General features: G+C 36.7%; 1 protein-coding gene across 13 annotated transcripts in view; it reads right to left on the bottom strand.

The window, feature by feature from the left end:
• Positions 1-24,168, bottom strand: part of ANK2 (ankyrin 2) — a 685,755-nt gene that overhangs the window by 470,387 nt on the left and 191,200 nt on the right. For 11 of the 13 annotated variants that reach the window (XM_063603575.1, XM_055111749.2, XM_055111741.2 and 8 more), the window contains exon 2: positions 10,445-10,504. The exons of the other annotated variants lie outside the window; for them this stretch is intronic. In XM_063603575.1, the coding sequence (XP_063459645.1) occupies positions 10,445-10,465 (21 nt within the window). In that variant the 5' untranslated portion in view covers positions 10,466-10,504. The remainder of the gene's footprint in view (positions 1-10,444; positions 10,505-24,168) is intronic. 13 annotated transcript variants of the gene reach the window in all.

Here is a 24,168-nt window from a genome sequence, read left to right as displayed (position 1 = left end):
TCTGTAAATGACTGATATAATAACAGTAACACAAATGGGTTTTTCATTATTATCTTTATATAAAACAATTATAGATGTATTTAGATATGTAAATTACAGTTTGACTTCATGATTAAAAGCATGAGTTTTGGAGTCAGACAGGTGGATTTGAAGTCTACTTGAACCACCACTGATATGACCCAAACAAGTTACAGAAGCCCCAGTATCCACTTTCACAAAAGGAGGATAATAAAAATCTACCTGAAAAGAAACCCCAAAAAAACTATCTCAAAGTGTGATGTGCCTGAGTTCCTTAGTAGAAAGTAAGAATTATAGATGTTACTATTACTCAACAAAATATTCCCATCAAAAAAAAGACAGGATGAATATCCATGAAAAGTTATCTAATATTTAAAAATATATAGAGAAAAAATATTTCAAAATGCTGTATTTATCTAAATTCCATGGCAAATTGACTCATTTTTATAAGGTTTGGATCTCTTTCAAACTCTAGTCCATGCACTATGTTATAACTTCTCTATGATTTCCAAATAGGGCTTTCAAGTTACTGAACAAAAACAGGTATATCTGTACAACTTTATGATGCATATCTAACAAGTTTATAGATGAGGCAATCTGTAAATTTGTACAAATGAGGGAAAGAGAGGCTATAAACATATTTTTAACCATCCAGAGAATTCAAGGTATTAAACTCATATACAGATTCCAAAACTTAACTGAGCAAAATCCAAAAATGTATAGTTTCAAAATGTATTATTCAAAAATTAATCCTGATCAGAAACACAGTATTAAGAAAGTTTGGAATAAGTAAAAGTCCAAAGTAAAATCAATTGTTTTAACATTAAAATATACTGTGTACAGGAGGTTGAGGTGGTAGGATCGTTTGAGCCCAGGAGTTCAAGGCAAGCCTAGGTAACACAGAGAGACTGATAATATTGACTTTACATATTCAACAGGAAAAATAATTACACTAGTCAAAATCCTTTACAATAAGCTTCATTTTACCATAAAACTCTACATTACAGAAAGGTAATTAAGTACCCATTACTGGCCATTTACATAAATTTTAATATTCAAGTAATATTTAATATAGCACTATGCTATTATCAAATAATTTGGATGGTTAGAATGGGATTGATCCTAGCAACAATAGATATGAGGAACTCTGTACTCTACCACTCGAGCTAATATGAGTTTTTTTACGGTTACATAGGCATCCTGAGCCTATGTAGTGCACTTTGTTCCAATCATCTACATATTATAACATAAAATTATAAATTTGGAAAAAACCTTAGAGACTTCAGCGGATTTTCAGTCTAGTGCTTCCCCTACCCCACACCACCCCCATCAACATTCATTACATCATGTCTTCCTAGATGTAGTCATTTCTAGAACCTCAAAATTATTTTTTAATATTTATTTATTTATTTATTTTAGAGACATGGTCTCACTATGTTGCCCAGGCTGGACTTGAACTCCTGGGCTCTAGCTATCCTTCCACCTCAGCCTCCCAAGTAACTGGGACTAGAACCTAAAAATTATTTAATTTACATATACATATCTCTACTTCACTCTGGTCACATGGCTGACTTCTTCCTAATAATATCAAAATAAATTAGGCTGCTCACAAATTTGGTCTTCTAGAAACCATAGTGTGGGCTATCCTCTATTAAGCTCTCATAATTGTGTGATATTTTCCAGGTTACTTTTCTAGGAATACATATTTTTACTTTGGGATTCCCCATTTAAAAGATAAGAAAATGGGAGGGATAGGAAAATCATAATATACACCACCCCTTACCCCACTCAAAAAATGGCAACTAGATTAATTTTCTTAAATTCAATATTACACGAGTGAAATTTTGCTTGGGAACTTTTAAGTAGGAATAAATGGCTTCTAAAGTAATATGTTTTATCAGGGTATCAGGGTTTGGTCATCTTTTCATAGAAAACAAGTATGTTTGGAAACAACTGGCTGACATAACCGGTTCCTCCTTTTTTTCCAATTGTCACTTAAAAAATATTCATCAGAAAGTGGAAAATTTGTTTTGAACTGCACTTGCCGTCCCTAAAGTGCCACATCAGTTTCTTTTTTTTTTTTTTTTTTGAAACAGAGTCTCGCTCTGTCACCCAGGCTGGAGTGCAGTGGCACAATCTTGGCTCACTGCAAGCTCCACCTCCCGGGTCCACACCATTCTCCTGCCTCAGCCTCCCAAGTAGCTGGGACTACAGGAGCCCGCCACCACGTTCGGCTAATTTTTTGTATTTTTAGTAGAGACGGGGTTTCACTGTGTTAGCCAGGATGGTCTCGATCTCCTGACCTCGTGATCCACCTGCCTCAGCCTCCCAAAGTGCTGGGATTACAGGCGTGAGCAATCACGCCTGGCCCACATCAGTTTCTTAACAACAAAGAAGACATAATTATTAGCACAATAATCAATTAAATAGATGTATTTTTAGCTAACTCACTTTAAAAACTTAAACTATTTTTCTAGCTAACTCGAATATTCTCTAAATATCTGATGTAGATAGCTTTTTTCTTTTTTTATCTCAATGACCTGACAAAATATATTATATAGAGCAACTTTAGCTTCTCCCTAGTGTCAATGACAACATAATAAGGAAAAACATAGCAAGAGAGTTTGTTTAAAAATATATTGATAATGGCAGCCAGGTGTGGGCACGCACCCATAGTCCCAGCTATTCAACAGGCTGAAGTGGGAGGATCTCTTGAGCCCAAGAGTTCAAGTCCAGCTTGGGCAACATAGTGAGATATATCGCTCTGTTGCCCAGGCTGGAGTGCAGTGGTTCGATCTCCGCTCACTGCACGCTCCGCCTCCCAGGTTCACGCCATTCTCCTGCCTCAGCCTCCCGAGTATGCGGAACTACAGGTGCCAACCACCACGCCCGGCTAATTTTTTGTATTTTTAGTAGAGACGGGGTTTCACTGTGTTAGCCAGGATGGTCTCGATCTCCTGACCTCGTGATCCACCTGCCTCAGCCTCCCAAAGTGCTGGGATTACAGGCGTGAGCAATCACGCCTGGCCCACATCAGTTTCTTAACAACAAAGAAGACATAATTATTAGCACAATAATCAATTAAATAGATGTATTTTTAGCTAACTCACTTTAAAAACTTAAACTATTTTTCTAGCTAACTCGAATATTCTCTAAATATCTGATGTAGATAGCTTTTTTCTTTTTTTATCTCAATGACCTGACAAAATATATTATATAGAGCAACTTTAGCTTCTCCCTAGTGTCAATGACAACATAATAAGGAAAAACATAGCAAGAGAGTTTGTTTAAAAATATATTGATAATGGCAGCCAGGTGTGGGCACGCACCCATAGTCCCAGCTATTCAACAGGCTGAAGTGGGAGGATCTCTTGAGCCCAAGAGTTCAAGTCCAGCTTGGGCAACATAGTGAGATATATCGCTCTGTTGCCCAGGCTGGAGTGCAGTGGTTCGATCTCCGCTCACTGCACGCTCCGCCTCCCAGGTTCACGCCATTCTCCTGCCTCAGCCTCCCGAGTATGCGGAACTACAGGTGCCAACCACCACGCCCGGCTAATTTTTTGTATTTTTAGTAGAGACGGGGTTTCACCGTGTTAGCCAGGATGGCTAACTAGATTAGTTAACTATATCTCCTGACCTCGTGATCCGCCCGCCCTGGCCTCCCAAAGTGCTGGGATTACAGGCATGAGCCACTGCGCCCAGCCGAGATATACCATCTCTAAAAAAAAAAAAAAAAAAAGCACCATCCTGGCCAACATGGTGAAACCCCGTCTCTACTAAAGTCTCTACTAAAAATACAAAAATTAGCTGGGCATGGTGGCTCATGCCTGGAATCCCAGCTACTCGGGAGGCTGAGGCTGGAGAATTGCTTGAACCCGGGAGTCGTACGTTGCAGTGAGCTGAGATTGTGCCACTGCACTCCAGCCTGGCGACAGAGCGAGACTCCATCTTAAAAAAAAAAAAAAAAAAAAAAGGCAAATAATAAACAAAAGTCTTCAAATTATAAACCAAATGGTTTGAGCTTCTGCCAATTATGATAAATTATTTTGGGAGCACAAATGGGTATTAAAAACTTTTTAAAAGAAGGCTAAATATAGAATTCTCTTTCAACATTTTTTTAAACATTGCCTCTGAAATCTCTTAATAGTTGTCTTACAAATATTATCCTCTTTCTAAGGTAAAAAAGACAAAAGATAATTAGTTCCTCTGGAAGTCTCTATGTTTGCCTGATTGTACTGAGCAGAAATATGCATATTTGCAGATCTGCCAAGTGCAACCCATTTTGCTGGACAATTCCCAGTGCATTGAATCTCTGCCAAAAAAATAAGCTGGGTGTTGAAAGTTCCTTTTTATCCGTCTGCAGAATTTCACTTTCTCCCTCTGCTGGCTGCCACAGACCCCCTTTACAGATATTAGGTTTAGATGTGCAATGAAACACACATTTGTTCTCTTTAAGTTTTACGATAATGAATACTTCAGTACCCCTTTCTTATAAGTGTTTCTCTTTAGAGCAGCTCTCAGTAACGAGTTCACCATTCCCTGTGCAACTGAATGAAGCTTTTCTGTGACAGGTCCTTCCTATAAGATTTGCAACTCTTACCATTATTTAAAGAACTCAGAAGCACTTCTAAAAGCCGTAAGCATTTTACAATGTTTTCTTTGCACCACTGAACAGCCCCAGCTGAGGAAAGCAAAATGAAGAGGGCCAGATTCACGCTGAGGAGGGCATGATCTTTTCTGTGAGATCAGTATTTTCAGATTTAGTTCACTGATTAGGCTAAGTTCCTGTTTCTTTATATGTTTTGCCTCTAAGCATGTAAACGCAGACATTGGAGATCACTGTGATTCATATAAGTTTGTAGCAACTTATGCTTATTCTATTATTTATTTGTTTGCAAAATTTTTAACACTAAAGAATATGGTTAATAATAATTAACACAAATTTCACTGTTGTACCCTTAATTAATTCTATGACCATCATAGTAACTATAATAGAGAATTACTAGCATTTCTAGAATTACAATTAATGTGTATGATTTAAATAGAGAAATTGTGGGAAAGGAAGAAAAAAATATTTGCTTTGAAAAAAGTAAAAAAATGAATGAGCTCATTAGAACTTTGTTCACTTTTATCAGATACCATTACCTTCGACACAGTCTCTGCTATACATAGACTGACCACAAAATAAGGAATTGGTTCCAGGTAGGGTACAGAAATGCTCATCACAGAGTGAATACTTTTTCCCAAAAATTCAGTTCTTTTCTTTCAGAAAAATCCGTGCTACTTTGGTTTATTGAGTTTTCATTTTCATCTTTCTTCATATAAGGACAGAAAAGAGTTTTAATGTAGATTATAAACCATTTTAACCCAAAACAAAACAAAACAAAAAAATAGTAGGAAACAAAAGAGAATTATTTTCTGTGGTCACAAGAACTGCATATAAAATACAGTTACAGTAATACAAGGATAAGATATCTATTAAGTTTAGATGAGAGACGAGAAATCTCCCATTTGATTTGATGGTTAGAAACAATAAATGGATTAAGATGAACAAACTTAACTCTATCATTACTCCCAATTATGTATGTTCTTCAGGAAAAAGAATTCCAGAAAATACCAAGCTTCAGTTATCTAAATTTAAGCAAATTATGTTACAATTATTGACCAGAACAAAGGGTGAATATTCCATCACTTCAGGAAATGGCTCAAAGATTACACCTAGTTTACACAAGTAGATGGGAAATTAACACCACTGAAGTATACAAAAGATTTTTGGCATCACATGCAAACAGAAATATACACTTATCAATAATCATGTTAATGCAAGGTATTCTATTCCCCAGTATCTAAAAAGTTTAGTCTTCGCTATTTTCTTCCAGTCGTCCCAGTGGTCCTCCTAGGCCTTGAAAATAACTTTTAAAAACTTGAGACAAAATTTTACATCTGGTCCATATGATTTCATATTTAACCCTTTTAATTATTCTCATTTCCTTTTGTGATTTTCTTCTATATAACTAGAACAAGATTTCATGTGCCAGTAGGTACAGATCTTAATGTGTGGTTCAGGGCTATACAGCAGAATAGAAGATGGCAGGGACACTGGCCAGACTGAGCTGCTTCACCTTCAGCAGGAAATGAGTTTCAGAATGAAAGGCCCCCCCACCCCCAATCAATGCGCCAGACTTACAAAGTCAGGAAAACCATGGGGAGTCCTCAGCCAGCCAGAGATCTTCCTATCTCACCTCAATATTAACAGCTTTTGGTGGCATAAGTCCTAAGCCCTGCAGAGACAGTCCTCTAATCATTATAGTATTTAGAGGGAAGGTTGAGAGGAAGTGACTAAACAGGAAGCAGGTTCTAAGGATATAAACCTTCACTGGACTCTCAAAGCCACTTTTTTCTCAGTGAGCCATTGCAGGTATTTGACTTGAGTAGCACTCTCTGATTTTGAAGACCAGCCCTTTTCTTGCTATGTCTCTCCCAGTCTCAACTACATCTCATCCTAGCTGTCTGTTTGTTGGGTATGACTTCACCAGCCCATTTTGGTCTTAAAATAAAATGATCTGGATCTGAATTTTGGCTCTGCCACATTTGCTGGTGATTTGCAGTATGAGTTTGACAAGTTACTTAACCTGTATGAGCCTCCATTTCATCAAATGTAAAACCAAGTTATAATATCCACCTCATTGCATTGCTGACTATCAACAATAACTCAAGTTAAACTGCCCTCTTTAATTTGTCTTTATAACTCTGTTAGCAAGTTCTTCATACTCCAGTTTAACCCTCTTTTAACCATTTCTTATATTGGCTTTTCTACCTTATCAATACTCTGCTTTCCAACATAAAAGTATGGTTTTCTTGAAAACTTCTATCCCATCTTTATGGAGGTTTTCAGCCCTAGGCAAAGTCATACCCTAATGGAAAAGCAACATCCTGGTAACTCATACTACATGCTTTCATGGCTGCTCAATATCAAGGCACTTAATCCTCTCTGCCACAGTCATATGTCTATCCTTTGAGGATAATGAAGAACAGTTCTACTCATGAGCTTAGTGAAGGGCTCCACATTAACGAACTTTGGTAATCCTGATCAGCAAAATTAATTAAAAGAAGGGCTTGGCTTTTCAAATCCCAGATTTGTAATATATTTAGCAGTGATTTTTGTTGAGCTTCCTTGATAAAATTAGTATCTACTATCACTAAAATTATCAATATAAGGTAAGAATTTATACTTTAGGTTAAAGTAGATACTAACCTGCCTGTTTTAATTGTAAAGAAAAAAATTATCCTCAAACAACAGTTAATTTATCATAAGAATTTCATGTTTTGATGAAATTCAATATAGTTGTGATCACCTAGAATTGTACTTTTCAAACAATGTTCAATGGAGCCCCCAGATTCAATGAGGATGTCTCAGGGGAACTTCCTGAAAGTAGGATGAGGAGGAGGGGAAAGAAGAGGGATAAGTGGGTGGGTTCCACATCCTGCATGCCCACTGTAATCAGAATAGTTCTCTTTGCTAATGCCAGGTTTTATTTTTCAAAATGGTTTTGCAGCTAACAAAAAAAAAAATTTAAGTACCTGAACTAAAAGATCCCTTCAGTCATACAAAGAGCTCTATGCCCTCAAGTAAACACTCCTAAAAGTCAAATGGGACGCAGAAATTTAGAGTTTCTAGTTAAATGGACATATTAACCTTCTTATAATTCAAAGTCAGCAAACTGAAGTCTTTCATCTTCAGGGCCTGTTTAACACTTTCAGTCTAACTCTACTGTCCAAAGAATGCTTAGCAGAGCAGAAAGAATGTGCCTACCTAAGGACACCTGAGTAAGGACAGCAGGCTCTCTTCAGTCATGGCAAAAAGCACATATATTTTGTAGTGTTAAAGTAATCCTTTCTTCAAGGTCAAAAAGTGTTCTTAAATTTTGCCATGAAAATGCTGTTATTAGGACACATACCAAAACTGAGGACCTAAGAAGAGTCAAATCTTTCTTATACCTTCCCTCAAAACAGATGATCCCTGATTTCTGATTTTTAGGGAGTAATATTCATGTACATAATACACTTATAAATTTAAGGAGTTTGATGATACTACAAATTCCCAGTCATCAATACTTGCCTAATCTAATATTGACCTCTCTCTCTCTCTCATTCTCCACAAACGATACTTCGATCCTTGCCCTTTTCCTCAAATCCTCATTAACTACCCTGGCCACATCTTCTTCACAGAGAAAATACAAATTTTTCTTGACATCCCCTTCAGTTTTCCCTACCAAATCTACAAACCTATCTGTATCTGCACGCATCCTACAGAGATTGCCTTAGCTGTGTTAATGTGCATGTTGTCCTTCCCACTGGCTATAGGTAATCCCTCTTCCTAGACCACCTCCTCCATCACTTCCTTCCTTTTCAGAAACCCATACCTCCAATCTCTCTCCTTCTTCTGCACTGTTCCCATTAAAATGTAAACATGTTCAAGACTCTCTCATCCCAACTTCCCTATCCAGACGCTGGATTCTCTGCACTTTTATTTCCTGACAAAATTTTCAAAAAGCTATCTTTTTTGCTAACTCTATCCCCTTATCTCTTATTTACTTCTCAAACTAATCCGGTCTGGTATCTACCCCTGCTTCTCTACCGAAACTTCCCTTGCCAAAGTTACTGAGGACATTTATATGTAAAACTCCAGTTGGTTTGTTGATGCATTCATCTTTCTTGACCTGTCAGCAACATTTGACACTCACTACCAAATCATTATTCTTCCCTTCTTTGTCAAGAAGTGGAATTGGTTCTCCTTTATCATACTATAATCACAGATCTTTCCTCTGAGCTTCTAAGATTCATCTATCCAATTTCTGACTTAGCTTTTATACCTGGAAGTCTCAAATGAAGCAAAATGTATTGGAATATATTCATATAATAATATTAATTATGTAATAAAGCAGAGTAATATCTGCCCTTCTAAAAATAGCCCAAGCTGGCCAGGCGCAGTGACTCATGCCTATAATCCCAGCACTGTGGGAGGCTGAGGTGGGCAGATCACTTGAGCTCAGGAGCTCACGACCAGACTGGGCAACATAGTCAGAACCCATCTCTACAAAAAAATTAAAAATTAGTCGGGCATGGTGGTGCAAGTCTGTAGTTCCAGCTACTCAGCAGGCTGAGGTGGGAGGATCACTTGAGCCCGGAAGGTGTAGGCTGCACTGAGCCATGATTGTGCCACTGCACTCCAGCCTGGGTGACAGAGGGAGACCCTGTCTCAAAAAACAAAACAAAAACAAAAAGAAAATAGCCTAAGCTGATTAATGTTATCTCATTATCAACATTAATAAAATTGTCTATTTCTCCTTTAGCGCTCAAAAGAATAGCCATGAAGTATAGAAAATGTATGTTAAATAATTATCATTCAAAGAGGATAAAATTTTAAGTTATTCCCCGCTCCTTTTATCTTATCTTCAATAGTACATGACCTGAATTTTGTAAGGCCTTGAGGAAATTTCTAAGCAAAATGAGAAATGCTTTAAAAATTGCAATTTTATTAAAAAGCTAAGTTGATTTCTCCTCTTTTGGCATTCTGGCATATCTTCTGTTCTTGGATTAAATTACTAATCTAGTACAAAGGCACCATATGTTATTTATTGCACCTGAAACATCATGGATATTTGCATGATTGTCAATGTTAATGGTGTCATACAACTCATCTAATAGTTCACCATGTAATTGTTTCCTCTGTAACCAAATGAGATGATTTTCACAATATTTCATAGATTCCTTCTAGAAAAGAAACGAATTCTTCTAGATGAGATTCACGACTTAAAAATACAAGCAGATTTCCCCAAATCATGTGTGCGATATAAATAGACTAAGAATTTTTACATTCTATCATTTAAGTCTAATATTTCCTTCTTCCCTCCTTCCCCTTGATTTAAATGTAGAATCTGGAGAATTCTCCACATGGATGCAATCTATTTGAATTATTTAGAATCAAATCACTTTATTGACAACCTTATAGCAATCAATTTTATAAGTAATTATGAAGATAATGTTCTGATCACAGAAAACAAATTCATAAGCCCTTAGAGAAAATAGATGACTTTGGTGAACAAATCCCAATGTGTTTATTATGTCTATTGTATTCAGATTTCTTTCCTCCACCTCCCTTTTTCCAGCAATGAATATCTTGAGGAAGAGACAATCTATTTACCTTTTCATTCCCAAATGATACCAATGATAATTGCCTAGACTACAGAAAGAAAAGTCTTATAGTATATTACATTTCTTATAATTAAAAAATTGTTAATGCTATAACATCTTTAAATCTGTTTTCATAAAAATTGTTTTTACCAAAATAGTACTTAATTACATTCTAACCTCCGTGTCTTTTTATAAGATTCCTTTAAAGTAATATTTAAAATACCAAAAGTACCTTTTGCAACATGGTGGTCATTTGAAATATCAATTCTTCATGTCTCTTTTCATTACTTACCTAAAAGGATAAAAAAGAGAAAATATTAGAAGTTTGAAATCATTTCAATTTATCATTAAGAACAGTTTCCATATTTCAAATCAAAATAAGCTTATAGGAGGCACTGATGGAGTTCTTCATTTTAAAAAGCCACTATTATAAATGCAAAAGAGCAAAGCAAAAATTTGAACATTTCAAGAGTTCAGTAAAGTAGCCAAAACAGAATGTGATAAAAGATGAAAAATAGCCTATTCATATGTAAGAGAAATAGATTTTTTAAAATATGAGAATGTCCATTCAATCATAAGTAGATTCATAAGAATCTTGAGAGATTATGTTTACTTTCAGAGTCTGTCTAAATGCATGAAAAAGCATTGGCTGAAATTGCTGACCAAAGAGTATTAAATTGGAAAAGCATTCTCTACCTAACAGTCAATGACAAAAACTAAGAAATGACAGATGTGTGTGGCCTATCCCTTCTTCTTCCTTTTATAATTGCCATTTGTTAAACATCTACAATATGTCAGAAGCTACACTAGACATCTCATCATATATCATATCTATTTATCCTTCATGACACATGGTAAAATAGGAATTACTAAGTCTCCTTTACAGGTAAGAAAAACTAAACATCGTAAAGTTTACGTGACCTGACCAGCATTGTAAATGCCAGAGCCAGGATATATGCATCACAGAAGTCTTCTTTTTTTATTATATTTTGCTGCTTCCTTTCAAAAGATTTGATTTATTTACATGTTACATAATATCAAGAGATTGGACAAGTTTTTAATGCCAAAATCTTGTTATATTACATCAGGTTATGCTAACTGCTCACATTATTGAATCACAATATATCAGACTTTCATGAGATTTGATTTCACCTCTGGTATCATTAAGCCACTAATATATGGCCATGCTTCTACTTTATTTTCTCTTATTCTTCAAAGCATATTGGAACTTTAACAGCCATTCACTGACATTCAAGCCCATAAATGGTTATGAAAACATGAAAGACTCAAATACTAAGTGTTAGAAATGATGCAATGGCTTAGGATCCCTGGACCAATTATAGCAGAATCACTAAGGGTGCTTTTTCAGAAATCTCAGTGTTGAGTCCCATCTCAGTATAATTTTTAAAGACTACACTTTCTACAAACTCTCCAAGATGATCCCTCTGCATATTAAAGCATAGGAAAATATGGCAAGAATCACTGCCTTATACCAGTGGTTCCTAGACCAGAAGAATGAGCATCACCTGGAAACTCGTCAGAGACGCAAATTATTGGGCTCCCCTCCACCTTCCAATGAGAAACTGGAAGTGGGGCCCAATACTATATGTTTTAACAAGGCTTCCAGATAATTTTGGTGCAGCTGGAAGTTTAAGGACCATAGCCCAGTGTGAAACAATTCCTGGATTTTCTTGTCCAGAGGGTTTTCACTCTCTCTCTTGTGAACCATTAATATTTAGAGCTATTATGGATGGAGTCAAGGAAGTGTCATTCTTCAGTTTCCAGGAGGCTCTCTGAACTCCCGGGAATAGCCCTCTGGCACATACCCTGTTCAATGCCCACAGTCCTCTTTCTTCCCCCTATCTTACTTGATCTACTCTTTGTCTAGATTAAAAGATTATAATTTCAACAGATGTGGTGTCCACATTCACATAAACCTTAATAGGAGCTATTAAAATTATAAACACATATTCAGACACTGAAATCACAACCCTGTTTTTAAATTCCCTTGGAACTGTGTATGTAATGACAGTTATCAGATAGCTACCATAATACTTCTTTGAAAACAATCTTCCCATAGTTCACTTCGTATGTGGTGAACAATCCTCTCTGTGTCTTAGTACAAATTCAGAAAGGACAACATTTAAGCATTCATAAGAACTTTCTACGAAAAAGACTAATCAAATTGAAATAAGAAGAACATAGCCTCCAGGTGTCAAAAGAATAAAAGAGGTTCACAAAAACCTGGCCCAATTAAAGTCCAAGGCATACAGACAATAGCATCACAGAATATTAATTGTGGACCAAGTTGCTTTCCAGCTCTTATATTAGTGAATGCGCCAACAGGAACCTGATTCAACATCTCACACAACAATGTGGAACATAGGAAAATCAATGTTGTGCACAGCATGCTGAGCAAAGTGTTCCATCTGACATTTAGAACTGGTTGCACTCAGCTACTTTTAATTTTAGTCCCAATTTCAAGAGACTGCCAAAGACACAAAGCTACTGCTTCAAGTCCTTGCTTCCAGCTCCCATTGGGATGATCTGTAGAGCCTTTGAATACTCAGCTCCACTGACAGAACACACATTATTTCCTTTTGAAACTGAAAAACCAGTTCCTGGGCTTTTGCATACATGTTTATTCTTCTCCAGGAAACTCAAGAGCAATTTAAGTGTTCTCCTCTTCACTGTGAGTCTGTAACTCTCCTCTCTTAATGATGCAGTGTCTTGTGCTTAGCTCAGTTTAAAATGCACTTTCCTGCCTGCCTTCAGATTCACAATTCAATTTAATTTGATTCTCCTGGCCTCTGGCTGTTGAATAACTTTCCATGGTGAAATATATTACATCTCTTTTTCTTCTTCTTCCTTTTTTTTTTTTTTGAGACAGAGTCTCACTCTGTCGCCCAGGCTGGAGTGCAGTGGCATGATCTTGGCTCACTGCAACCTCTGCCTCCTGGGTTTAAGCAATTCTCCTGCCTCAGCCTCCTTCCTGAGTAGCTGGGATTACAGGCACGTGCCACCGTGCCCGGCTAATTTTTGTATTTTTAGTAGAGACGGGGTTTCACCATGTTGGTCAGGCTGGTCTCAAACTCCTGACCTCATGGTCCGCCTGCCTCAGCCTCCCAAAATGCTGGGATTACAGGCAGAGCCACCATGCCTGGGCTTTTTCTTCTTTTAAGGCAGGGATTTTGTTTTGAGGTTGCAAAGAAACAACACTGAAAACCATTTGTAACAAAAAATTAACTAGACAGATACTTTCAGCATCAGCTTATCAGCATCTCTTTCCTCCCTAAACTTTATTTAAAAACTTCCTATAAAGATGAAGACTCACTAATTTTAACCTAGTATTTTTTTCTCCTAACTTTAACAAGCACTAAAATACGAAATAATAGATACAGTTGCTTTCCCTCACATTCTGGCCATTTTCTGGAACGTATGCTTGCATTTATACCTTATAGTTATCCAATCACAACTACTAAAAACCCATATCTGAATAATTGGATGAATAGTTAGATGGCTGTTGAAATCCCAGGGGCTAAAAGTGGTCACTCTAATACCCAAAAAAAATGACTCCCTACAAAAAGGTATGAAGTGCTAACAGTGTATAAGGCATTATATAGGTGCCTTCCAATGTAGTTGGAGATGACATAATTAAACCAAAAGAGTTAATAATAAAAACTTATAACTTATAGTATGTTCCCAAGTACCAAAAATTATATTGACTACATACATTATCTCAACTGGTATTCAAAACAACCTCATGAAAACCCTCCTATTATCCACATTCTGTAGACAAGGAAAGTGAGGTTCTTGTCCAACACCATATTGCTCAATGGCAGGAATGAAAACCAAATCTAGGTTTTCCTGCTTCATAAAGCCTTGGTCTTACGCATAGTTGGTTTTATAAATCAAGGCAATGTAAACTAAATGGCATATTGGTGGGTCAGGCATTAAAGGGCTTGGTGGAGGGTAATCTTTACAGAGGTGATGAAACTTAAGCTGAGTTTTGACATAATTAAGAGGACAGAATAGAAATGGAAATTGGGGGGAAGGAGAAAGATGGAAAGAGGGAGACTTGAAGGAAAGTGTTAAGTTGGGTTAATATTGGCTTAAGCAAATATACAAAGCAGGATTTCTCAAGGTAAGTTCAAATAGTGAACATTGTACCCAATAGATAAATTTTAACCTATCTCCCTTGTTCCCTTTCCCCCGCTTTTGAAGTCCCCGGTGTCTATCAGGAAATACATTCTTTATGCAGATCATCACTTACCATCTTTGACATAAATCACACTCCCCTATATGTGAAGGTTAAATAATGCTTCACCATAACCAAAAGCAATGTACAGACCATGTTTGGATCCTAATCTGAACAAACCAATTGAGAAAAAAAGGCAAGTTTGAGATAGGAGATAATCAGGGAGATAAGGATATTAGATATTTGATATTAAACTATCTTAAAGAGAGGTAATAATGGAATGGTGGATATGGTTTTTTTTAATGTCTTACTAGTTAGAGGCATAATAAAATATTCACAGGTAAAATGACATAATGTCTGGTGTTGACTTTAAAATGCTCCAGAAAAATGAAACAAAAAAAAATGTGGGGTGGAAGATAGATGGAACAAAATTAGTAAAATGATGACGATTTTTGAAGCTAAGTGGATACATGAGATGCCTTATATTATTCTCCTTACTTTGGTCCATATTTGAAAATTTCCACAAAAGACTTTTTTAAGAGCCTCATGAAATGTGGCCAGTAATACAAAAACAACACCAAAATTTTGGTCTATATGGAGAGATGACCTCCCAAAATAGCTATATCATTCATTCATTCATTCATTCAGCCTGTGGTTTTTGAGTCTACAGTGTGCAGGGGGTCGTTCAAAGGTGAAAGAGACACTGTTCCTGCACTCACAGATCTTATAATCATATAGGGGATGCAGGATGGAAAACTAATGACAGCAATCCAGAGTCATCATGGTGTGCAGATATGGACAAAGGATGTGATTAAGTTTAATATTTGAAAACTTGCTCTGGCTACAGGGATGGATTGATGAAAAGCAGAGAAAATGAAGATGGGAACTAAGACACCACTACTAAAACTGAAGATGTGATGGATATTAGAAATGCAGAAGAAGTAATATAATTCTCATACTACTTATAACTTATTTCTAGTATTCATAAAATAGTTCACTCTGTTAGGTGCCTACGTTGTACCCAATCCTACAGAGAAAACCTTGTTTAGAATCCTCTCATCAATGCTAATGGCTAAGAAAATTGGGTTTTTATGGGGCCAGAGGGAGAAAAAAGAAGAAATTGTATATGCATGTTCATCTTAGTAATAATGTAAATAACAACTAACAAAATGAGAAAATTATAAATAGTTTAAAATTATTTTGGATGTCACTAAGAAAATATGTAAATACACAAATTTAAGCAATCAGTTTAATTGAAAGGGAACTCCTTTTTTCTTAACTCCAATATGTGGTATTTGGAATCCTAATTACTAATGTCACATCTGTATTCTGTTAAAGAAGTTACTTTCCTAACTTTCATTATTATTAAAATATGCATAAAGATATTCAAGTCTTTGTACTATTGCTTTCACTCATTGTTAAATAAAAACAATGAGACTACACCCACAGGAAAGGCTTCACAGCCCCCATCAACTTGGTTAGAGTTGAGCTAGAAAGCAGCACACAAGGCTTAGGTAATGCCTTTCCCTTCCCTAAGTGAGGTGTTAGAAATGCTGAAAATACCCTCCTCGGTGGTCATTTCTTTCACTGCCTCTCAGCCATAATGAAATATCTGAACTGACAGTCGTGGATCAGGGTCTGTAGGGCAGCAATTTCTTCATGGAGCTGACACATCCCAGAGAAAAATACCATCCTCTGCTTCCTCCCCTTTTATCTCCTGGTGTGTCAACTACAAAAAAATTCTTTCTCTTGGAAAAAGGTCTGAGTAAGCCATGAGCTTAGTTATTTAGGTCTATGTTCATTAGACAGGAGAAAGAAGAAAATGAACTCTTTCATTTGTTTTTATTATTTTCAAGGTCTTTTCTCAAGTTAATTTTAAATTAATTTCCAAATATGGAATCTAGAATTTTTATTTGAAGGAATAGTCAACACTGGTTTAAAAATGGTTGGCTTCAGTGGAGAAATCATATAAACACTGTCAGCCAAGTGACCAGAGTTCACATCAACAGCACTGTCATGTTCACAGTGCTACTCTTGATATAACGTGATGAAAATGGCACTTTATTCTGTGATCAAAACATGTAATCCAGTCTAATTATGAGAAAATCATCAGACAAATTTCAATAAAGGGATATCCCACAATATACTTAACCAGTACTCCTCAAAATTGTCAAGAGCATAAAAAACAAAGAAAGCCCATGAAGCTGTTACAGCCAAGAGGAGACTAATAAGACACGACTATATAAATTTGGTATCCTAGAAGAGAAAAGGCGCATTTGGTTAAAAACTTTAAAAATCTCAATAAACTATGGACTTTAGTTAATAATAACACGATAACTTTATTTAATAATAATTTATTATTAATTGCAATAAATATGCCATGCTAATATAAAATGTTAATAATAGAAGAAATTAAGGGGAGAGGATAATCCCAGAACTCTGTAGTATTTGCTCAATTTTTCTATAAATGTACAATGTTCTAAAAAATAAAGTCTATTGATAAAATAAAGATGGTTGGCTTCTCCTTTGATAAAATGTCAAAATATTTTCTCACCTGTTTGATCTATAGTTTATGTTCTATAAATTAATATTGATTTGATAGTAAACCTGGTTTTTTTGAGATATTTGAGAAGAATATGCATATTTTCTTCACTACCACAAAATAGATCTCCCAGCCTCAAAAAGGAAATATACAGGAAACTAGTTCTTATTATTCTTGGAAATAATGGGAATAAAAAGCTCTTCCAGAGACAAGAGTGCTGACACCTTCTGGAGAGGCATTCTGCCGCTGCTAGCTGAAACGGTGAGCAAGGGGAATTGCAATGCCTTGGTATTACAGGTCCCAAACAGATGTTCAAGCCACTCACCAAGCAGATGCACAGCATGGAGAGCTGAGCATCCATCTGGCCTCCCCCATAAAAAGACAGGACATCATCAGTGCCATGGATATTTTTAGGGCTAGAAAGATCCTTAAAAGATTATCTGTTTTAATCCCTTCATTTTCACAGATGAGGAAATTTTAATGGCCAACTAATTTCTGATCGGCAACCCTCTTACCACCCTTATGAAATGTAAAAAATAAAGAGGCTGATCCTGAGAGGTTAAAGAAAATCAGTTGCTTTTCTTTATAACCATGTATGCAAATAACTTTTGCTTGAGACAGATGATGTTTTCCATTTGAACTCCTATTGTGGAGAAGGGGAAAATGAAAAAAGTAACAAGGATGAAGACATGAACAAGAGGCATTGAACAAAGAAAGGGAATATTGGCAGACTGGGTCAAAGAACCCCAGGCTCCCAGGAAAACCCAGGAGAGAGAAACAACTTCTGTCATGGGGGACCAGAAGCTATAGCTATGCAAGGTGTTTGAAGAGAGCCATGTTTTTAGTTTTGCCTGAATGAAAATTTAAAGAATTGGCCACTTCCTCAGTGAACAGTTATCAGAGAAGCTCAGAGAAAGAGCTTCTCTAACCTTGGCTGTAAGAGAAATATGACTTGTCAGATCACCAGCTGGAAAAGAAGCAGAGGGGAGAGTGCGCCGGACAAGGAAAATGGAAGAAAAGAATTCATGATTGAGGAGTTATCGTCCCCTTTCATACAGAGGCTTCACTTTAATCGGCGTATCTGTATGTAGTTCATATGTTGAGCATCCTCACGCTGGAGTTAAGTGGTTTGGTCTTTAAAGAACAGCTTCACTATGAGGGTGGTGGCTCATTGGAAGGATCAGGTAAGTAAGTGACTCTGGCCGTGGTTCCAAGGCTGAATAAAGGGAGAAGCCCTGAAGTTCTCAGGTTGGTGACAGCAGAAATGACAGCTAAAAAAACAGGCAGTTTGAGCCTGGCATTTACAGTGTTTATCCAAACCAGCCACATAGCAGCAGTAAAAACTTGACCAAAAGCTCTTTAACCTCGTTCCTTAGCATCTGAGGTCAGGAATGCGACATCAAAGGTGTCTTTCTTTACTTGAGAAAAGCATTACCAGCACTCACACATTTATCTGTCTTTTCTACAAGGAAAAGGAAATCTCAATAAGCTGAGAAGTTTTATGCTGCATTCCTCAATCCTTTTTTTCTCCCTTCTCTTTTTGTTCTGGTAAAAATGGTTTCTATTTTGTTTCCAGTGCACAGATTTTACCTCTCAGAATTGTTACTTGCTTAAATAAAGCAAAGGGCTTAACAACAGACTGAAGGTAGGAGTAATTCATGTTTACACTTGAGAATTTGCCTCTGATGAATAAACGACTATGCTCTAAACAGAACCTATAGCCCATAGTCTATATCACACATGGCAAAAGAAACAGCTTTGGAAGACATATGCTGTAGCTCCTTCCTCCTATGGCTGGAAAACAAAGTACAAACAGCTAAGCTCTCTCTAAATAACCAACGGACATAAATTAAGTCAGAGCTTTGCTCCAAGTCCAGCAATCCTGCTGACCCTTCCAAGTCTTCTAAAGTGAGCTCCTTTTTCTCTGTCAGAGACTTTGGGTGTAATGGCCTGGAACTGAAGCAGTAGGGTGGCGGGTGGTGAGAGAATGAGAACAAATGCTTTCATTATGCAGCATGCTGAGGCAAAATGAGTTTGACTCACAAATGCAACACAATTGGGGCAATGTAGAGGCCACAATGCAGCAACGCTGAATCACAGACAGTTTGAATGCTCTCGCTTTGACACATACTCTCAGAGTTGACCAGTTTTCTGACATTACTGTCAACCAAGAAAACTATTTTTGAGCTGCTTTTGTTCTGATTTTGATTTTGGAATTTATAAATACTCAGGAAAATAAACTCTGTAGTTTGAGGACAGATTTTGTGGGATGTTAGGCAGACTTTCAATGTAACCAAACTATGTAATGAAGTTGCTTATGAATTAAAAGTGTTCCTTTGGCTTCTTGGCATGATTGTATCACTCATCTGAAAAAAAGACAGAAGTGCCAGCATCTGCAAGCTCTGGGGCTATCTGAGCATAATAGCAAAATTGTGGCCTCAGTGGAGCATTAAAAAAAATCTATTTAATTCCCCAGAGAACAGATAATGATAAATTTCTGCCACTCTGAGGAGAAATCCATGGCGTTCAGCACCTAAAAGATTGTAAAATTGGTGGGGAAAATAATCCTGATGGTCACTAATGAATGAAAATTCCTTTTGCAAATCCTGCTCTGAATGATTATTTTTTCTTTTAAATTGGAAATAGGCTTGCCTACCCAAGTCTATGAAAGGGACGATTAAAAGGCTTTATGGTGAGTGTATCAAGTTCTCCCTAAGTACTATATTGATGTCATCCACTGTGGTATTAGGCTAATATGTCTGGTTTTTTGGTGCCATCTGTATTTTTCAGACAAATGGAATATGAGAGCAACAACTCTAAGTGGTTCAATGCTTACCACAACAAAAATTTCCATTAAGAATTTTCCATTAGGAAAATATGTTTAAGACTATTTAGGATAACTAAATTACCCTTAGGCCATTTACCAGCACATTGGTGCTTCATCTCTAAGCATCTCCATCAGGAGAGGCTTTACAAAACTTCTGCACAAAATGTGTCTAATGCACCAGCATCCTGATGTCACCAGTTCATTAACCCTGTCAGGCATTTGGCAAATTACTGGGAATTTTACCACTTATTAGTTATAGTCAAAGACTGTGGGGGAAAAAAAGAAATACTGTACATCAAATCTGGCTTTCAGATCTTGCAACCCTGTCATATCTATGAGCTCTGCTGTTCTAAAGCATGTTTCATTGATGTGACTCAAAGAAATCATAGCTAAAATATAACAAACTTCCCTCTTGTTTCTGCTCCTATAAAATCAAGCTGAAATAGCCAGGGGATGGTGGAAAAAGTGGAGCAGTGAGTTCTAGGGGTGACAATACAAATAACACCGTGCTCCCAATAAAAAATGACATGGATTCATGGATCTTCGAGTATTTGCATTTTACCGTGTTTTCTAGACCCAGCTTTTAGGAAATTGTGGAACATTCTCCAGCACACCCAGATAAATGTTTAGTTCCTCATAATCATGTGTTACTAAATCTACAACCTTCCATTATCGTCAACTCTTACATAGAACAGCAACATAATCAGCATTCATTTGTAAAGTACTTTCATAATTTAAAGTTTGAAAGTTTTCAAATTATAAAAATAATATATATGTATGTATACTACATATCCATATGTAACACCAAATACAAAAATTTTATGTCAATCAATAATTTTAATCTCCTTAAAAAGAAAAAACTAGAGATTCCTTCTATTTATATAAATGAATGGAGCTCTCCTTCTCCACTAGACTGAATTTCTCAAGGACAGGAAGCCAGGCTTGTATTCACTTCCATATCACAGGGCCTATTACATGCCTAGCCCATAGTAAGTGCTCAAGAAATGAGAGAATTTGATTTTTTTTTTTTTAAAAAAAAGAAGCCAACTAGGGCATTTTGAAATGGGACATCACAGAGTTTAAAGATGAATAATTGATGTGGTACTGTGGAAACTGCACAAGGGCAAGGGTCAGCAAGCTTGTGTTTGCAGCCTCATATTCCCGTTTCCTGTCTGTATGACCTTTTGTTTTCTTTTGTTTTTTGAAACGGAGTGTTGCTCCGTTGCCCAGGCTGGAGTGCAGTGGCACCATCTTGGCTCACTGTATCCTCCGTCTCCTGGGTTCAAGCAATTCTCGTGCCTCAGCCTCCCCAGTAGCTGGGACTACAGGTGCATGCCGCCATGCTGGGCGAACTTTTTTGTGTTTTTAGTAAAGACAGAGTTTTGCCTTGTTGGCCAGGTTGGTCTCAAACTCCTGACCTTAAGTGATCTGCCCGCCTCAGCTCCCAAAGATCTGGGATTACAGGCGTGAGCCACTGCACCTGGCCTGCATGACCTTGAGTAAGTAACTATATCTCTGTGGAGGTTTCCCCCATCTCTAAAAAGGGGAGAAGAATCTTGCAAGACCATTATGGAATAAAGAATGTATACAACATGCAGAGGTTGATAAATGGTCATTATTATGACAATGTTTCCTGAAGTTGTTTATATTAGGTTGGTGCAAAAATAATCGCAGATTTGCCATTAAAAGTAATGTCAAAAACCACAATTATATTAGCAAATTAAGATTTAAGGTGCTAGCTGGGTGTGGTGGCTCACACCTGTAATTCCAGCACTTTGAGAGGCTGCGGTAGGAGGATTGCTTGAGCTCAGGAGGTTGAGATCAACCTAGGAAACATAGGGAAACCTCATCTTTAGGAAAAAATATTTTTTAAAAAATTAACCAGGTGTGGTGGCATGCACCTGTGGTCCCAGCCTACTTGGGATGCTGAGGTGAGAGGATCTCTTGGGTTTGGGAAGTTGGGAATAATAATAATATTCACACTTATAGGTATAATGCACTTTCCCAAATACTTTATATACTTTATCATATTAATCTAGTCAATAACCACATAAAGTAGTGTTATCTTCGTTTTGCATCTGAGAAAATTGAAGTTAACATTTCCAGGATTGTTTATAAGATTGGAGCTAGAATATCAGAATGAGTTCTTAAGAGAACATAAAAGCAACTTTAGAAACCTATTTATCTGAAATATAGTTGAAATAACCATTTAGGGGATATAAAAGACTTATAAAAAATATATTTTTAGAATGTGCAAATGCATGAAGATTTACCCACTACGTATCCTAAAGGCCATCCTAAAAGCAACAGCTTAAGAAGCAAAATACGTGGAGTTCGATTGGTTTTGCAGACATCAAACTAATATCCCATATCCTATGACCTCGGAATTCAAAAAGGATAAACTAATAACAAGAACAAAAAGAACAATTATGCCTTAAAGTTTCACTTCAGTACCCTTAGCATGCATATCAGTCTCACTGATTCTGAATCTTTACAACTCTGACCATGTGAATATGAAACACTGCTATTTTCTAATAGCAGTACATCCAAGGTCTAGAGCTGGTAAACAGGACAATGTCAGCATTCATAGCAAGTCCATATCTTTGTAAAGTACTTTATATTCATAAAGAGCTTTCAAACACTTCAAAATTCTTCAAAATTTGGGTTGGGTAATTGTTATGATCCTTAATAATTATAGAAGCTATCATTTGTTGAGTTTCTATAATAAGCAGGATGTTATATACATGCATACACACACATGCAGACACTTACTTCATTCTAATCCTCACAACAGCCCTATAAGGTAGATGTATGTATAGTTTACCAATGAAATAGCTGGGGCTGCTTGCCCAAGGGACTTACCCAAGCTTCATAAAGTTAGTCTAATTCCAAGGGCAAATGTTCCTGCCATGACAGGGCGATTTCCCCTTTTCTAGCACATAACACCAATAAAATTTTTGTGTAGATAGCATTTGTGTAATGGCCTCTTCCATTTCCATCCCTTCCTTCCCCCTGGAATCCAGAACTGTTTCACTGGCCCAGAGCCACCTAGAACTCCCATATCCCATCTGAATCAGCCCTCCCAGGATCATCAGGTGCTAAATATTTCTCCTACCCCAATTCCCACCCACCCACTGCTATCATCAAAACTTACCTAGCCCATCTCTATATTTTTATGTCTTTTTTGAAATACAAATTATCCTTGTAACCATGGATGCTAGCACATTTTATTCCTCTGGGATAACTTATTCATTCATTCCTTTAGTAAATATTTATTGAGAACTTATTAGGTAATGCTTTCCGAAAACTATGCTTTAATTCTAAGGACTGACTATAGAAATGAAGCTGTATTTATCTTCAGGCAAGTCTTTTGATACCACTTAAAGCATAATGACAGAAATCACTCTTTCTCCATGTGTAATAATAGACAATACTTATCAAGGGTTTCCTCTTTCCTAACGCTATGCATGTATAACCTCATTTAAAATACAATTAAATGGTATTAATAATATTATTTTTATTTTATATACGAAGAAACTGAGGCATAGTGGTGAGGCAGTTTGACAAATATAAGATGGCTAGTAAATAGTAGAATCAGGATTTGAACTTAGCTCTGCCTCCAGAGCTGCTACTTCTAACTACTAAGCCATACTACCTCTAGCTTTTTAAATAATGAGGGCATTTATAGATTCTAGTTTGCCTTGGATGATTTTGATATAAGCTTGCTTTCTCCATGCATAATTAATAGCACTCCTTTTAACTCTCAAAAGTATCCTGTTTTGAAAAATAAATTATATTGTCACCCTGTCTCCAATAAAAAAAATAATTGATAACTTGACATGGCTGGAATAGAAAATAGCACAAGATTATTAATTTTGTAGATTTTATTGTAAGCAGATAAACAAATTCTATCATGCATTCACTGGAACACAAAGGAAGCATGGGAAGGAAGAAAAAAAATGAAAGATGAGGAGTCATGATTCTTGATTTAAAAACAGGATCTGCTACTGTTAGTTATGTGGCACGAGGCAAGTCACATAACCTCTGCGTCTCAATCTCATCTATTAAATAGAGTTTGAAACACCAAATCCAGTGTTGTGGTGAAAAGTAAATGACATTACACAGGAAAATACCTGGAACAGTAACTTTACACCTGGAACATAAAAAACTGTCAAAAAGATAGATGATTAGTTATTCTTTGGAACACAGTTTCCCTTGGCCTGCACGCTACATCATTTTTCTACTGTAAATGAAAAGGAGTTCTTAGAAGGATTAAAAAGTCTTTGGATAGGCACCTAACATTGCAGAGCCAATAGAAATGTGTATCATAAGCCGGGCGTAGTGGCTCATGCCTGTAATCCCAGCATTTTGGGAGGCCGAGGCGGGCAG

The sequence above is a fragment of the Pan paniscus genome, chromosome 3 (genome assembly GCF_029289425.2).
Source record: "Pan paniscus chromosome 3, NHGRI_mPanPan1-v2.0_pri, whole genome shotgun sequence".
NCBI lineage: Eukaryota > Metazoa > Chordata > Mammalia > Primates > Hominidae > Pan > Pan paniscus.
The sequence above is the reverse complement of the archived record's forward strand: the minus strand, read 5'-3'. Positions and strand labels throughout refer to the sequence as shown.